Source organism: Haliotis asinina, chromosome 1 (genome assembly GCF_037392515.1).
Source record: "Haliotis asinina isolate JCU_RB_2024 chromosome 1, JCU_Hal_asi_v2, whole genome shotgun sequence".
Taxonomy (NCBI): domain Eukaryota; kingdom Metazoa; phylum Mollusca; class Gastropoda; order Lepetellida; family Haliotidae; genus Haliotis; species Haliotis asinina.
Window position 1 is genome coordinate 43,100,051 of NC_090280.1, and position 18,576 is coordinate 43,118,626.

At 38.5% G+C, this 18,576-nt stretch overlaps 1 protein-coding gene across 6 annotated transcripts in view; it reads right to left on the bottom strand.

The window, feature by feature from the left end:
* Positions 1–18,576, bottom strand: part of LOC137291696 (nephrin-like) — a 213,970-nt gene that overhangs the window by 67,045 nt on the left and 128,349 nt on the right. The window contains exon 1 of one of the 6 annotated variants that reach the window (XM_067823158.1): positions 761–913. The exons of the other annotated variants lie outside the window; for them this stretch is intronic. Within the exon in view, the coding sequence (XP_067679259.1) occupies positions 761–821 (61 nt within the window). The 5' untranslated portion in view covers positions 822–913. Of the gene's footprint in view, positions 1–760; positions 914–18,576 lie in introns of those variants that run through there. 6 annotated transcript variants of the gene reach the window in all.

Below are 18,576 nucleotides of genomic sequence, written 5' to 3' on the forward strand. Positions count from 1 at the left end.
CCGACTCTTGAGTCAATGTAAACAGACTGCTCAGCACCATGTACATGACCAGCATTCAAAGAGACCACATCCATGTACACGCGTTCCATAAAGTGATCACAGCATTCAAGTACTGGAAGTCAATGTCAGCAAAATAAAGTTATGATTGTGTCTCTGTGAAACAGTTCAGACCAGAGAAGCCCTTGATGGAAGAACTACATTAACCGAAATGCTTTCTTGCAGCTTACTGAAAGAACATGTTCTGCGGAATCTATCCTATAAATTGATGATTTGTAAATAAATGGAAGTCTGGAAAACCTGTGTATGGCTTAATGGAATCTCTGGTGGTTTTAAAATGTTCTTGAAAACCTGTGTTTTGTTAAACCCATATTTCCTGACAAAGTAACATCAGTAGCATGAACAAAAACACACATCCGGAGAGATGAAAGCCAAGCGTTATTTGAAAGTGCAGTGTTTCCATGTCTGCAACATGATGACATTATGGCCCAAGACATGAGGAGCCTACAGGGAGGTGACACACTAGTGACATTCACAGTCAACAGCCTTTGTTCCACTCATATCCGGAAACATATGCTTAACTGCTTCACAAGCAATTTAATACTTTCTCTGTCAACTCGTGCAGCATAGTACAAGCAATGCTATTATTAGATTTGTAATCATGAAAGCTTCACTTTAGAACAACTGTAATTTTATTATTCATTCAATGCTTGTCAATTATGCAATATATATACTACTTAATACAAGAAAATCAAATACTTACCAGAATATACATGTAAGATTAATCCAACGAGTGTAAATTCCAGAATGTTTAAAGATGCCATGATATGTGTTTGTCAGCTTCCAATTTCTTCTGTTTGTATCCAAGCTCCTTTTATGAAAGAAGTTTTTACTTTTGTATTGTTCTAACAATTATCCATTCTCAACACAGAATACACTGTTTTAACTCCTTCCAAAGTCTGAGAATACAAACATGAATGAAAAAAAGCCTGGCACATAAACTTGAGGGTAAAACAAAGAATAAACACAGCTACCAAATAAATTATCAACAACAAACCTCAGTCAAGTATGGTGTTTGTGTAAATTGTACATAAATATATGTGAGGTTGTTATACATTGCTCAGAAAATTTACAATGATCTAATACAAAAGTTTCTTCTCAAAGCATTCAAATTGCGTGGGGTACAGTAGACTGTGATCAGCTGCACTAGTTTTACGATATTTAGTTTTGTATCGCTGTGTATGTAATCCCTTGAGCTTTGTAATCCAAATGGAAAGATGTCCAAGTTGACTGGAAAAAAAATTAAAGAAGCCCCCCCTTAACAGATTCTCATGACAGGCATTATTAGAAACTGGCGCAAAGAACCTACAGTTAGGAACAAGGAAGAGCTCTCCACTATTTCTATAAGGATCAATATCTTTTCACTTCTCTTGCAGTCGCAAACTGAAGGGAGAAAGACTGGAGCGCATCAATACGCTGCAACCTCATCGACACCACATTAAAAGTCCTGATTTCTCATGTGAAAAACCTTGTGAGTACCAACACATACAGACATTAAAAGCTCCTGTTTTTCCATGGTAGATCCTGTTATTGAAGCAAGAAGTTTCATCAAAAGTTAAACACTGAACCCATGACAGTTAATTCATTCTAATGAAACTGGAAATCCAAATGATTTTTCCTCCAAACATAGATTTTCCTTAAAGTTTACATAACACTCTTTGACACAGCAACTATAGATTACTGGTCACAATGAAACTCACAGACACCTTTCCTTGTGAAAAGTCTTCCAAATTCACTTCCTGAGAATTACTCACATTTTCACATCTGGGAAGCAGACGGAAACTTGGTTACAACATTCTCACCTTTGACCTCTCAAAGGACTGACTTCTGAGACTGAATTATATCTCACTATCACACATCATCGAAAACCTCAGTTAGTTCTTTCACTTATTCTTTGTTACAAAAAGCCACTTAGCACCGCCAAGCTTTCAGCTGATGAAACAGACATAGGTTATACCTTGGCACGGGGGAGTGGCGAGGAGATAAATAATTCCTTCCAAAATGGAGAGCATGGAGGCCAAGTTCATCTTCTGACTCACAACAACGCACAACTTCAAAACTTTCTCAACAGTATGTAAGATGTGTCCATCCTGTAGTAGAATCCACAAAAGAAGTCAAACATTGGACAGGTTGGAAGAGAGTTGTCCGAACCAACACAAAGAATGTTCCTCTCTCATGGCTGATGGAGGTAAAAACATTGCAGGCTCATGTTGCATGTTCCCTCTATCTCTCCCTCTGGCTAAGATTTCACCCAGCCTGCCTGGAACTGGAGTGAGTTATTTTTGGTGGCAATGGTGTGGAGGGGAGATCCTAGCCCTCACTGTAGACAAGCAGAGCTATCCTCTCTCCTGCCTCCCTCCTGCCTCCCTAGGGCTGTCTAGCTCACCACCAGTCCTGGGGTTCCCTTAGGCTGTCTCACTATTGGTGCTTGGGACTCCCTAGGGCTTTGGCATTATCCATGGCTCGGTTGCTAATTGTTGTTGGTTCATATAATGGTAGTGATTTTATTATACACCTACTGACATCTCTCACTTAGTTACACCTGAATGGTGTTGTTTATCTTTGAGTCAACTTTCTGCTATATCTGCAACATTTCAATCATAACAACTTTCTAAAATATATGATATTTCCAAAAGACCTTTGTCAGTTCAAATTATTATGTCTGGAACAGCAAAATCTTTGACATCTTATGCAAGTATGAAATCTCCAGCAATCATTTTCCTTGAGAAATCTGCTGAGTGCACGAGGCAGCCATGTAATAGCCAATCCAACTTGTAGCACAGCTAGTTTTGCGACTTGTGAAAGGGGTTAGACACTTGCAGGGAAAGAATATGGCATTTGCAACCAGCAGGGACCATTGCTAGGCTTTCTACAATTACTTGGAATGGATTTTGAATATTGGAGATTGTCCATTAACAGACATGGCTCCATTCAATTTATTGATTGTTATGTAATCTAATGAACTTACACAAGAAATGTGGGAAAACTGTTTTCCTTGTAATTAAATGAAACTTGAAAAAAAGTTAACATTTAACATTGTCTTGTCTTTTTTGGTTGAAATTTAATATAAATCAATTTGAACAAAGATGTTTGAATTTGTCAGGTTTCTTTTAAAGCACGATTGACAAATAATCCTGTTGAGAAATCAAAGACTCATGAACAACTGATTCTGAAGGTCAACCTCTTAAAGGCACAAGGTCATTCTATTAAAGTAGCTCCTTTTTTCATCATTTGATTCCAGAAATGTTTTTAAAGCCTACTTGACATTTTCGTTTGCATGTATTTCTAGATGTGTGCAAAGGTGACCAGTTTAATTCAGATAAAATAAGTTAGGTCTTTAATCAATGATGAACCACGTCATAATTAGAAAAAAAAATGAAGAGCACATTTGTAAGAAATTATGTATCCCTATACCGAGTATGGATTTACACATGAATACACATGAACTTCCATTCAACACTGGAGTGACTATTTTAACTGTGGTAGCTTGTTAATGACCTCCCAGTACCATAATGTATTTGTCCTGTCTTGGTTCTGCCAAGTATGTATGAGTAGTGAAAAGCAAACCCAAACACACACAATCACCACGCAGAGGGGTCAGGGTGCGTAATACAACAGGTTCACAACATCTAAGAAACATGTTCCCCAAATCTGATAGTTGTTACCAAAGAAAATCAGATTTTTAACAAGACTTTATCATCATTACTCCTAAAATCAATCCTTTACACCCCCATATCCATAGATTCCAAGTACAACCACCCAGTAATATCTCACACATGCAAGTCTGACCTTGCCCAGCAATCAATACCCCTCACAAATCCACCCACACATACTGCACACCCAACTACAATCTGCAGCCCTTCTGTTTGCCTTTCCTTCATCCCAGCTACTTTACATGTAAGCCAAGCAGACCTCACATCTGACAGCTTCACACTGCCTTCATTCTTTTAGAAACAGACATACACATAAGCAGTCCATGCAAGGCCAAAGAGTCTTCACCACCCAAAACTAACAGTTCCCTTACAGCTCATAACCCTCACTACTATCTTTTCCTGCGGACTTGAACCCTCTCATATGACTCTAACTCTTCTATAACTACTGGTACTCAGATTCTTTCCACCTCTAACCCTCTCCAATTGTGCTTACCTTCCCATATGACTCCAACCATTCCACACCTACTCTAATCTTTCGAAAATAACTCCAACCCTCCCAAATGACACCAACCCTTCCACACCTACTCTAATCCTTCCCTGATGACTCCAACCCTCCCATAAGACTCAAACCATTCCACACCTACTCTAATCCTTCCCTGATGACTCCAACCCTCCCATAAGACTCAAACCATTCCACACCTACTCTAATCCTTCCCTGATGACTCCAACCCTCCCATAAGACTCAAACCATTCCACACCTACTCTAATCCTTCCCTGATGACTCCAACCCTCCCATAAGACTCAAACCATTCCACACCTACTCTAATCCTTCCCTGATGACTCCAACCCTCCCATAAGACTCCAACCATTCCACACCTACTCTAATCCTTCCCTGATGACTCCAACTCTCCCATAAGACTCAAACCATTCCACACCTACTCTAATCCTTCCCTGATGACTCCAACTCTCCCATAAGACTCAAACCATTCCACACCTACTCTAATCCTTCCCTGATGACTCCAACCCTCCCATAAGACTCAAACCATTCCATGCCTACTCTAATCCTTCCCTGATGACTCCAACCGTCCCATAAGACTCAAACCATTCCACACCTACTCTAATCCTTCCCTGATGACTCCAACCCTCCCATAAGACTCAAACCATTCCACACCTACTCTAATCCTTCCCTGATGACTCCAACTCTCCCATAAGACTCAAACCATTCCACACCTACTCTAATCCTTCCCTGATGACTCCAACTCTCCCATAAGACTCAAACCATTCCACACCTACTCTAATCCTTCCCTGATGACTCCAACCCTCCCGTAAGACTCAAACCCTTCCGCACCTACTCTAATCCTTCCCTGATGACTCCAACCGTCCCATAAGACTCAAACTATTCGACAACCTTAATCCTTCCCTGATGACTCCAACCTTTCTATAAGATTCAAACCATTACACAACAACTTTAATCCTTCCCCGATGCTTCTTACTCTACCCTACCCTTCCAAAAAGACTCAGTCTTCCCCAACAATTCTTCATGACTCTATCCCTTCTCAGTGTTTGTGTTAACGCAGAAACCTGAGTTTTTCACACCCAAAAATAACACAAACACGAAAAATATATTTTGCATGTAAATTTTGGAAGCATAGGTTCTGATCAATTCAATATTAGAAAGTACCTCAAAACAGCAACATATAAAACAAACAATATATTGTGAAATGATTAAGGATTGTAATGAAGATGTACCACACAAAAGATTTGGACTACATATTCTTACTTCTGCATGCAACCTCACAAAACCTATCGAGAACACTGCCTCTTTTTAACCTTCCCCAACAGCTCAAACGTTTTGTACCTGTACTACATGGTGCTCAGCTCCTCTCAGAGACCAGAACAACTAACAACGAAACCTCTAACCCATTCTCATACCCAGGTGACACCTTTTCAATACTATTACACATGGATACAATCCTCTTACAGAAACATAGTAAACATTTACTAATCTAACATTTGTTCACAAACAATACAGACTACACTTATAACATCTAAAATAATAAACACATAATTGTTGACAAAACATTACTAAACCAAATATCTCACAGCAGAAAAGGATCATTTTACTATGTCTAGCGTCTACAGCACCAATAGCTCTTCCATCCTTCCAAGGCAATCATTCTGTCTCATCACCGCACTTGGTCAAAGTTAAGTACCATACACGTCAAACTTGGGACTAAAGTTTCCATAAGCAGAATTCATATGACATATCTCCATCTTCCTTATTACAGTGTGTGCAACAAAACCTTCCATGCCATCTGATGGCAGACATTTTGATCGTCAATCAAACATTCCTACACATTAATTCTATCTAATCTCCAACACATGCCTCAAATAAACAAATCCTCCACACCCTAACTATAAATACAAAGTATAAACTGCCACATCAAACAGCAAGAGATCCACGAACCAGGAACAATTCCACAAACAATGTCAAAGCAAATCCTTCTATTAATATTTCCCTCCAGCATGAAGGTACCTTGTGTCCGTCCACACAGGTCGTAACCATACATCAGTCAGCTCTTCCCTTAGCTTTTATCACTGACATGTATCAATTCATCACAGGAAATACCTTTGTCTTTCTCAGCTAATATTCAATGATATATCCCACAACAGTAGTTATGCCCTATAAAACAATACTGGGTGAATCCTATGTTTCACATGCCTGGCTTAGAACTACCAGTCTCAGAAGTTCCCATCACTCATTCACATGCATCAGACATCTTCCACACATGAGAAACAATCAAAGCTGCCATTATAGACAACAAGATGGAAACCAGACCTGCAGTTTTTACAGCATCTCTTATATTCTTCTTACCTGTTTAAAGTCAAAGACGTTTTACAAATCTATCAGTTATATTCTATGTAAGAGCAAAATGGTTATGAGTACATTTTGCATGTGGGTCATATACTTTAACACTTACAATAACTGAATAAGTCCCATTTACCTGCGTGATTTGTAGAGATTGAAGAAGAAATGGTAGTCACTGATCCTTGAAATAACAATGACCATCCATTACTGAGTAATACCTGCATCTCCTTCAAGTGTTATTCTGGGCCTATAAATTTTCCAGGTAACATGTTACTGACGCCTCAGTGTCTAATTGTACAGCTCAGTACATGACTGTCTACTTACCTGAGGACATTTCAAAAGGTCACACACAATTTATGGTTTTCAGATTGTATTTAACTAATAAGCTTGACTTGGTCAAAACATACCTGCATCGTTTTCTCCTGTGCACATTTCAGTTGTTCTCATACGTATATAATGACAAAATCGATTTGAAAACCGTACGACTAACAAAAATACATATAAACTGCTTTATGTGTAGTGCTCCTTAAGGAAGCGGTCAGATAGATCCATATAAATGGATCTCAGAATGTACAAGGGATGTTACCATAATAGTGTTTAATATATTTAACTGCTATGTATCAACATGTCTGTCTACATAAACTCATCCTTAAACAATATGCTCGTTACTGCTGCAATCCTGACCCAGATTTCTCAAAACATGCTTAAGTCTGATGTTGTGAATTTCCCATCTGACTGGGGTTTCTTTTCAGTTGAAATAGGTTTATTGGTTACTATGAAAATAATATATATTTAGAGACTAAACTTGAATGTAAGCTTGGTTGTGTGTCAAAGGTGCCCGATGGTGCATGGCGCCAAAACAGTTGTACATACAGTTAATTTTCATGACAGATGGTCCTATAAAGACATTAGAAATGAGAAACTTTCAGAGCTTCATTCTTTAATAGTGAAGGCAGCAGTAAAGTATGCTCTTGAAGGAAACTTTTAATCAAGCATATGAAGTCACATTATATATTTATGACAAATGTTTCTACAATATTTTCAAGGTCTCAGTAATCTTGCCTTTGACACAATCAGCATTGCGATAAAAGGGTCATCCATTTGAATAGCAAAAGGCACTGCAACTAAATGCATTATTCCCTTGTATACCCTGCAGCGTCTTTCACATTCAGTACCTGCTTGACATGAATATCACCATTTTATCTCAACATCTAGCAATACGTTGTTGCTGATGAGATGACATGTCCAATATGTTTATACTCTCCAATAACCTCTTGTGTTGGAAGTGACTGGAGTGAATTAAACGTATTAACGATCCAACTACAATTTTGATTAAAGTGGGTCCCAGGTCATGCCTTGACGAAAAATGCAATCTGCAACCATACAAAGCTGGAGAAAATAAATATCCCACAGGGACTGGTGTGGAACTTTGTGAACTGCTAGAGACTGGTCAGTGTGAATGGACACCGCTGGCTAAGGTGGTCATTCATCTAACATTCCTACTGTGGGACATATTCCTACAAAACCACCAACCCTGCCCTGACTTCTGACCAGTACCGAACATGTCGTCATCCTTCCTCCAAGGCTCAAATTCTAAAATGATCTGTCAGGATGTATTCAAATTTATTTACCTTTTCTTGTAGTAAATTATAGTGATATGCCACAAATTTAACTAATCATGATGTTGTCTTCAGACAAAAGCATGTGTGGCACAATGGATAGTGTTGTCACGTACAGGGTTCAACTCCTCAAATTGAGCACATGGTGTCCTTCCTTAATGTTTTGGAGATTGACTGCTTTCAAATACACTTCTAGTCTCTATCAATAACTTTTGAATGTGGCCATTATAAGTTGAACTTAACACCATTTCACTAGTCTAGTCCAAATATGGCTGTCTGTACTTTCATCCTTCACAGTACAACACAAAGAATGAAGTGCCAAATTACATGTACATTGTGTGTTGTAGAGTTAAGATGAAGCTGTGTCTGGAGACGGTTGTGATGTAGCGGGATGACGAGGGGGCCTGGTCAGGTAATTGTGATAGAAGTCTGGCAGGATATTATCTGGATGTGGCTAATTGGAATTCACAACTGTATCAACATTACACCATGTAATCTCCTGAATCCTGGTTCCACTTGCTCAGCCAATCCTAAGGCAGTTGATTACACAGTCATTGCTTTGAAATAGCCATGTCTGGTAATGAATTTTGCAAGAGCACGGCACTGATAATATGTGGATCATATGCATGCTGTCTGTCACACTGTTAAAATGTCCAATAATCAAACAATGAACAGCTAAAAAAAATGTTTTATGAGCCCAATGATAAAAAATAATAATTAGAAAGTATTTTTTGGGGCACAAAAGCAAGGTTACTTCCATTATGATACACAACATCAAGATAACACTGACAGGAATGATCCAAAAACATTGAAATAATGTTATGATTAGTTTCATTTCCAATTATTGTTATAATAAATGAATTTAAGGCAAAATTCCAAACCAGTACAATAATAATTCAATGTGAAATGTTCCATGTAATTACTACAAGGCTGACAGGTTGCACATGTTCCATACTGTCCTTTTGTTTTGGCTGTGACACTAAGTCTATAGTGCTGGTTCTCAAAGTGCATCTGCCAACAATTAGTACAAAACACCACAACAAATGCTATGTCATCACATGTAATTTCTCTACGGAAATTCACCAAACAGCTGAACTAAACACAGTACAGCAAACTCAGGCAATAACCTTCCTGACAAATACACGAATAAGCCCAATATGAAAGGTAATTATTGAAAATACACAATTTTTCACCAGCCATGTGTTACGATTTGAGATAGCGCAAGCAGAACTAATCACACCAGATCTGAATCATTGCGTGAGGTTGCTCTCAAATCGTTGGATACTCCTCCATGTTAGTTCACTGAGAAATAAGGTTATAATCTAATATCTGTTTCCTTGCCTGTAACAATCATCGCTGCATCAGACCACACACAATAAGGGACCCACGATACTTAATTAAGATCTTTATTTCTCTGATGGGCATTTTATTTGTTCATTTAGGAGATACCGTATCTTCATTACCTAGGTGGAAGCTTTGAGTGAAACTAACTTGCTGACCAATGGAAACTTTACAATGTGCTGAGTGTTTTTTCACCTTCAAATGGAGCCTACTAAGCTCTTAAATTCACACTTATAGATAAGAAAAAGCAGTCATTCTGTCACAATTTAGATGAATCTCTTTTCCCTTATAACCATTAAATTGTGGAAGTTGAGCTTGATACAGCATACAGTCCACATTGTAGAACAGACGCTTTACTCCAGACCCATGAAGGTCCGGGGTGGAATAGGCCTTCAGCAATCCAAGCTTGCCACTAAAGGCGACTATGCTTGTCGTAAGAGGCAACTAATGGGATCGGGTGGTTAGACTCACTGACTTGGTTGACAGATGTCATCGTATCCCAATTACGTAGATCGACGCTCATGCTGTTGATCACTGGATTGTCTGGTCCAGACTCGATTACTTACAGACTGATGCCATATAGTTGGAATATTGCTAATTGTGTCATAAAACTAAACTCACCCACTCACTCCATGCACCAAGAAGAGGATGTTACTTTCACTTAACATATCAGGGTTCCACCTGATAACTGCTGATGTAAACATGCTCACTTACAGAACTCAGTCAGCTTCAAATTAAGTTACATGTTTAGGTACTCTTAAAAAACACACTTCCTTTAATGCCAGAATGATTGCATTCATTTCATTCACTTTACTGATATCACCAGTGACATTCCTTTCCACTTACCATCTTCACCTAACAGTCTCATTAATATTATTAAACATACTTTCAAGTGAGATCACTAAAGTCAACATGTGGGTACAATGTGTGAAGCCCATTTGTGGTGCCTCCAGACGTGATATTATTGCTAAAAGCGATGTAAAACTAAAATATCTCGCTTGCTCATTCAAGGTCAATATTAAAGCTGCATGATACACATGTAAGCTGCAAGTGTAACACAGGTTCTGGGAGACATGTTTGTAATTACCCCATACATATTGCCTGTATATGATAACCCTATGACACGTGTTTACACCACGCCTCCCACGAGTCAAGAGCTTACACATGGTATTGTATACTATTATCATGAAGGGCGACTCACGTGCCACATGGGACCACACAATACTGGCCTCATTCTGAACCTCAGTATGCCCCTTGACCTTCAACAGATTGAAGTGAGGCCAGTTGTGGTGTATATACAACCAATAGTAAATCATCTATATTATGAAGCAGATGTAAGAAATATTGAATGTATGTCAGGTAAGTGGTTTCATAGCTGACCAAGACATGAGAAATATGAAATACACAACTATCTGAGCATGCTGCTATGAATGTGGTATGATATTTATGTGATATACACATTTGATAATAATGTGCAGAACATAAGGGAAATCAGTCTTCCTCAACCACGTGAATCACCTGCTTATATCAGAGTTAAGAAAAAATACTAGCCAATTGGTATGAATTTACCTGACAAAACCACAGATGCAGGGAAACTAAGCAAAAAATATCTGATTCTCGCAACAAATTACAGTGAGTCAGTTTGAAGACTGAAAATAAAAACTTCCTGGGTTTTTAGAGCTGAAAACAAGAAATAATCAGTGTGACAGGCATGTTCTTCCAAATGTCAAAATGTCAACATTGATTTCCTCTTTGTAAGCAAATAGACGTTGCAAAGAATTGAACCACAGCTTCTATTCACAAAATAAATTCTGACAACACCCTTGATGAAGAAATGCAAAAAGTTGTGCACAAATTCCTCAAAGAGATGGTGCCTCAAAAAAAAAAATAATAAAGTAATGTTTCCGATCATAGGACATCATTTCCTAAAGCCTCTTTGCCAAACTCCCGTAAGCCAAAATCAGCCAGTACGGATTTCCTCTCATTAGCAGAAAAACCTCATCCATGGTGTCGCGAGCTTCATGTACAAAGTCGTGGCATGTGCAATTAAACTGCTGCCTGTGGCATACAGAATGTTGAAGAAGTTGGAACTCACGACTGGGTATATTCCTGCGAGATTGTCACCAATAGATCAAGAATTACATTGCTCTTTGACGTCTGCTAGGATTTGAGTCAGGAAATCCTCAAAATAAAGGCTTAGAAGGTGTAGTCAGGTCATAATTAGCAGTTGATACTATCACATCCATGCTACATTTTCAGATAGACCACACTTGTAGGCCCTCTTATGTAGCCACTGCTGACATCTTCCAAAAAAATGACAGTTGCAAGAAAAAAATGTCTTCAACAAGCTGCTGCTAAACCTCACTGAACGTAATAAGAAGTTTGGGATTAAATCTGAAGTCAGCAGTTTGTGTCCATATATACCTGAAATCATAACCACTGGGGTGACCAGGTGATGATCAGTCTACTGACCAATGATGACACACATCCTTTAACTAAAGAATGACTGTGAGAGAAAATTGGTTTATGCCACATTTGTAACATTGCAGCTATTTGTGGCGGTACAAAAGTTATCCTTTACAGTTCTCCTTAAACCTAATGTCTTCCTAAGAAACATGACATACTTCAAGAGAAGTATGATGTGCTGCATGAGTTGTGTGACATCCTTCAAGAGAAGTATGACATCTTTCATGTCAAGTGTGACATCCTTCATGAGTGGCGTGACATTCTTCAACAAAAGAATCACATCCTATATGAGTGGTGTGGCATCCTTTGACAAAAGTATGACATCCTTCAAGAGAAATATGACAGCCTTCATCAGTAGTGTGACATCCTTCAAGAGAAGAATGACATCTTTTAACTAAAGAATGACATCCTTCATGAGTGGCATGACATCCTTCAACAGAAGTATAACATCCTTCATGAGTGGCTGAATAGGTTGTAACTCAAGTTAAGTCCGGGAATGTGTTCCAGTCGTAACACGCAAACATCATCTGTGCAATCACCAACAACTAGGAGAAAGTGTTTTTGTCAGGTAACATAATGATAGATCACAGCATGGAAGCTCTATTAAAGGATCAATACACCCTTTTAACACAGTGAGACTTTGAAAAGTATAAGGGAGTAGTATTTTAACACACACTTTTCACAGTTAGCTTGCTGGATGCAGAAAGCAAAATCATTATTATAAACTCCAACCATCAATAAGAAATAGGTTAGCCAGAAGACAGTCTAACAACTACCTTCCTTTTCAGTTAGCCTGAGCTCGTTGACTTGAACCTGAGATGAAAAACTTCCAGTTGGGCTATATGGGAACACTTTATAACCAAACACAAAATTCAAAAGACCAAGACTTTATGACAAAGTTATTACAACTAGTTTTTAAGGGTTATAACTATCCCTATTCCCTACTCAGTATTGACTCTAAGAGCTGTGACAGATGCAATTCTATGAACATGTGGAATGGGTCTTTGGTCATGTATACACTTAGTTTATACATCTCAAAGACATCTTACCATATATTACCATGTATAAGCCGACCCCATTGATAAGCTAATCCTCTAACTTGACCCCTACATTATGTTTTGTGCATAAGCCGATCCCCGCATCAGACATCTGCCAGTTACAGTCTTGGATGTAAAACGTAAGTGAGAATAATATCTAATAAAGATTATACTGACCATCATTCTAAACATCCGAGTTTCTTTTCCTTTCTATATCTACAATAAGACACTAAATCCGACAGAATTAGAATTATAAACTATTTTCCCAATTTAAAAATTACTTGTACACATGCTTCATCAACGGGTCCACATCATTACATTGTCAAAGAGCAAAGTAACGACGTTTCCGGGAGATAATTAATCAAAGTGAATAAGCTGAAGAATACAATCAACAACAGTGCTTGTAAAAGTTCTCAAATGAACATTATAGCTTACTACTTCCTTCTTTTTTGAGCAATTGTGTACCGTAAATTCAAGTGACATCTCGCCTTTTGTTGCCTTGAACTTGCACGGGATTGCATCTTGGCTTTCAGCTGGGAGATATAATATGTTCTCCAATAATCGTCCACTTCTTGAAAGTGCTTGAGCAAACAACAAAACAATAGCAATTGGGCCCACTATTAACAGTACTTGTGCATCACTTGTGTGGCATTACAAAACAACAGGAAGCAATCACTGTATGTGAAGTGACAGGAAACAGCTGATCGGATTGGCACGTCATTTTGCAAATGGCGACAGGACAAGAGTGAGTGAGTGAGTTTAGTTTTCTGCCACACTCAGCAATATTCCAGTTATATGGCGGTGGTCTGTAAAAAATCGAGTATGGACCAGACAATCCAGTGACCAACAACATGAGCATTGATCTGCACATTTGGGAACCGATGACAAGTGTCAACCAAGTTAACGAGGCTGACCACCCGATCCCGTTAGTCGCCTCTTATGACAAGCATAGTCACCTTTATGGCAAGCATGGGTTGCTGAAAGATATTCTACCCCGGGACCTTCATGGGTCACGACAGGAAAAGAAGAAGTCATACTTAAAAATTAATATTGGGTGTAAATAGGCAAGTACAGAAGGGCAAAATAATTTGAAATAATACTGTATACTTCGATTTGCATTTTATTGATCATTTATAACAAAGTGGCTGTAATCATCGTGAACTTCCTGGCAGGTGTACCGCTAACCTTTAAGATCGTCCTGACAGGGCACTGATGACCAGGAAAATATTTTCGTGAGACTGTGTCTCATAGATAAGACGACCCCCTTCTACAGACAGCATTTTTTTTTCACCCTCAAAATTCGGCTTATACGTGGTAATATACGGTACGTCTTCACACAGATAATACTGCTACTCTCAGATCCCATTTTCGCTGTTCAGGATCAACACTATAGAACTAATTCAACAAGCTTCACAAACCAGCCACACTGACTTAGATCTATGCATCTGATTACTTTGTGACAATGTGGAGCTCTACTTCGGGGACTTCCAAGCTATGGTCCCATTACAGCCTTCCAAACATCCACCTTAACTAAACACTGCTGTCCAGAAAAGGTGAGAAATGTTTTATTGTAGTAATTAGACAATCTCTGCGGCAATTGTAACAGACAGGAATCAATCTCATTGAAGGAAACTGGCCTCCAGTCGAGGACTGCATTAACATTTCATTAGGACAATTCTCAGGATAGACAGGGTTTAAAGATGTCTCCAGTGCCAGGAGCCAAACTTCTGTAACCTGTTAAAGGGTTTTCCAATCTTGGCACTGCTCTAGAAATCAATCTTCACCAAACTTGTGAAGTAAATGAGTGTTAATGGGCCTGTATACATCTGTAGGTAAACACCAGCCTTGTGCAATGGGATAATGGCTCAAGATGTTGCAAATAAATCCTCAAAACCTAGAAATAGTCTCTGATTTGTCATTGTGTGTCCTTACAGAGTCACTAGACACTCTGCAAACACATGCTACTCCACAACAGCATTATGTACGACTGTTCTGTGAATACCCTGGTACTTTTACCAGTGTAGTGTAAGCCACATCGTAGGTCACTTTTGTAATAAACTTTGATGAGTTCTTTATGCATACATAAACACATTACATTACAGATAAACACCTGAAAACATTACCCTTTTCGTAGACCAAGTCCCCAAATGAATCACTTCAGCAAATTCTACAAATCCTATTTTGTAGGCTGGCTTCTCCAGATGATACAGAAGTAGGATTGTATCATGGCCCTCCTGTTCCTAAACAGACCTGATCACATGTATCATGGAACAGGGAATCTTTTCCCCTGGCTTAGTACCAGTCTGATAAGGTGACCACACAACCAGCCTTAATGGCACATCTCTACAATTTTCAGTATGTGGCTTAACAAAAAAAAAAGGCCCTACAGTCTAGTTTAGATAAGAGTTGTTATAAGAATAGAGTCCTGTCCATCCTTGTCATACATCTACACCAAGATGTGTCTTCAGCCTGACCCATCACTTGTTGTTATACAATACATACAGTCCTGCCCTGCCCTGCCTTGCCACACATCTACACCACCACCAAGATGTCTGAAGCCTGATTCGGTCACTTGTTGTTATATAATACATACTGTCTTGTCCTGCTTTGCTACACATCCATGCCACCAAGAAGATATGTCTGCAGCCTGACTTGGCCACTTGTTGTTATAGAACACATACTTGAGCAATTGATGGTTGAATTCCAGGCATGTTAAAAACATATTATAATAATATTCTCTTCATTTGAATCAATATATAGATAAACTAATCTTAAATCTTCTCAAACCTATTTACCTGAACATAGATGCTTTTCAAAAAGTAATTAGCTGCTCTAAAATACCACACACCTTAAGAAACTTACAGTAACCATGGTGAGTCTCAGCAAGTTTTTCATGGCATGACTTTAATACTTGAATGGAAATGGAAGAGACAGACAGCAAGAAGCACAGAGTTAGAGGTTTGGGAGAGAAACCAATTTGATTGATGACACATGAGTGGATAAAAGGCAGAACTGATCCATTAGTATTTCAAAACTCCAATCATAAAAACATTAATATAGATTGTTATCATCACTTCTTTCAGGCCCCTTGGGAAAATTTGAAAAATTTATTAGCTTACATATAAGATGAAATACCACAAATAAAATGAAATGAATTTAAAATATTTTCATTTTTCCAATAGCCCCATGCTTCAAAATGCCCATGCTACTGGTAAAACTCTCCCAATGGTAAATGTGTATTGATCGTCAAAAAGAAATGGATTTACTTTCCCAAGTCATACTTTCAAAAGAATCATAAACAAAGCAACAATAGGGTTGTATATTAATAGGCCATCCATATGTTTGTACTTCTCATTACCAACATGAACCTGCAAGAGCACATGCGTGAAAGGAATATAAAATAACATAAAAATACAAATTAATTTTTTCAACTATATACATGACTTTATTTTGACAGTTTAGAACCTGACATAAAGGGTCATGTCATTGATCAAGCCTTTGTATTTTTGAAACAAATTTTACATACATCCAACTGACTTAAGTATTTAATTATGAGTGCAATTGTAAGAATATTTTCTTTTCATCTGTGGGATACATTTCCACAGCGGTTAAGAGAATTGACAAGGATAACTTTCAGGGCAGGCAGGAGAAAAGGAGACAGAGAGAACACTGATCACTTCAGCCATTCATCCACCTTGTTTCAACTGTTTGCTAGATGTGATACCAATAACATTCCTAAATAAGGCTTACTGTTACGTACCTTGTTTGTTGCTTGTTTGTCACCCATGCAATTGTCAGAAGATAGGTTCAGAAAGTGTGCCATTGTTCTTCTGCATTGACATGACCTATTTATTCCCACACTGTATCATTAATGTCTGGATATCTAAGAAGTAGAAAACAATTTTGACCGTTTGATATTGAACAGATTCTGATTGTGGAGATAAGAGTGTGCATTACAACATTCCTTTTTGATGAGAGACCATGAATGGTTACAAGAATGACCTTAGCAAGGATGATGTGATAAATATGCAAGCCATGTCATATTTATGAATGCTTGAGGAGCATCTTGTCACAGGCTCTAGTTATTTTCCACTTGGAATGAGGAACTACAATACTGTACTGGGACAATCTGACAGTACTGGAACCATATGACTGTACTGGAACCATCTCACTACACTGGAACAACCTGATTGTACTGGAACCATCTCACTACACTGGAACAATCTGATTGTACTGGAACCATCTCACTGTACTGGAACAATCTCATACTGGAACCATCTCACTGTACTGGAACAATCTGAGTGTACTAGAACCATCTCACTATACTGGAACAATATGATTGTACTGGAACCATCTCACTATACTGGAACAATCTGATTGTACTGGAACCATCTCACTGTACTGGAACAATCTCATTATATTGGAACCAACTGACTGTACTGGAACAACCTGAGTGTACTGGAACCATCTGAACCATCTGATTGTATTGGAACCATCTCACTGTACTGGAACAACCTGACTGTACTGCAACTATCTCACTATACTGGAACAACCTGACTGTACTGCAACTATCTCACTATACTGGAACAACCTGACTGTGCTAGAACCATCTGAGTGTACTGGAACCATCTGAACCATCTGATTGTATTGGAACCATCTGACTGTACTGTAACAATCTGACTGTATTGGAACCATCTGACTGTACTGCAACCATCTCACGTTACTGGAACCATCTGAACCATCTGACTGTATTGGAACAATCTGACTGTGCTGGAACCATCTGACTGTATTTGAACCATCTGACTGTATTGGAACCATCTCACTACTGGAACCATAACATATCTACATTCGTGTCTGGGCTACTTTCTGGATGAATGACAAAGGCCTCATTTTTCAACATATTTCACTTTACACAGACTGAAATCCTGGTGCTGCATATTGCCCTAAGATATCTACATCATCTAAAAGTCCCTTCCTGAGAATTCCACCATGGGTACAAGTTGTTAAACAATCAGCAAGCAAGTGTTGACAAGCAATGATGCAAGATTCCATTCACCAGTGAGCATCATTCATGACCTGGATTTCAGTTCTGCAGTCTTCACATAAAGAACGTCAGCATCTGAATGTTAAGTGTCTGTGGTTGTCCTGCTGTTTACAGAAATGTGTAGGGTTTGCTTCGCCTGTACAACTGGTGACAATCTGTCTACTGTGTTTACATTTGCATCACCTCTCACTTACATATTGTGCCACAGCTAACAGCAGACGGTCATGACATCTGTTGACTTCGAATATTTTGAATAACTTATTGTTGGATGTCTTTATTATAGTCACAAGAATTCTACATAAACCTGTCACTATTAAAGCATCATGAATATTGGATGTTTTCAGGTTGGTGGTAAAAACATAATAGAAGAACTCAAATGTCAACAACCTTATCAAGTATAAGAACATGACAACTTTGAATGTCATGGGCACAGTTACAGTGTATTTATCAATCTTGTAAGTTACAGATAATGTTTGCATAATGAGGAACG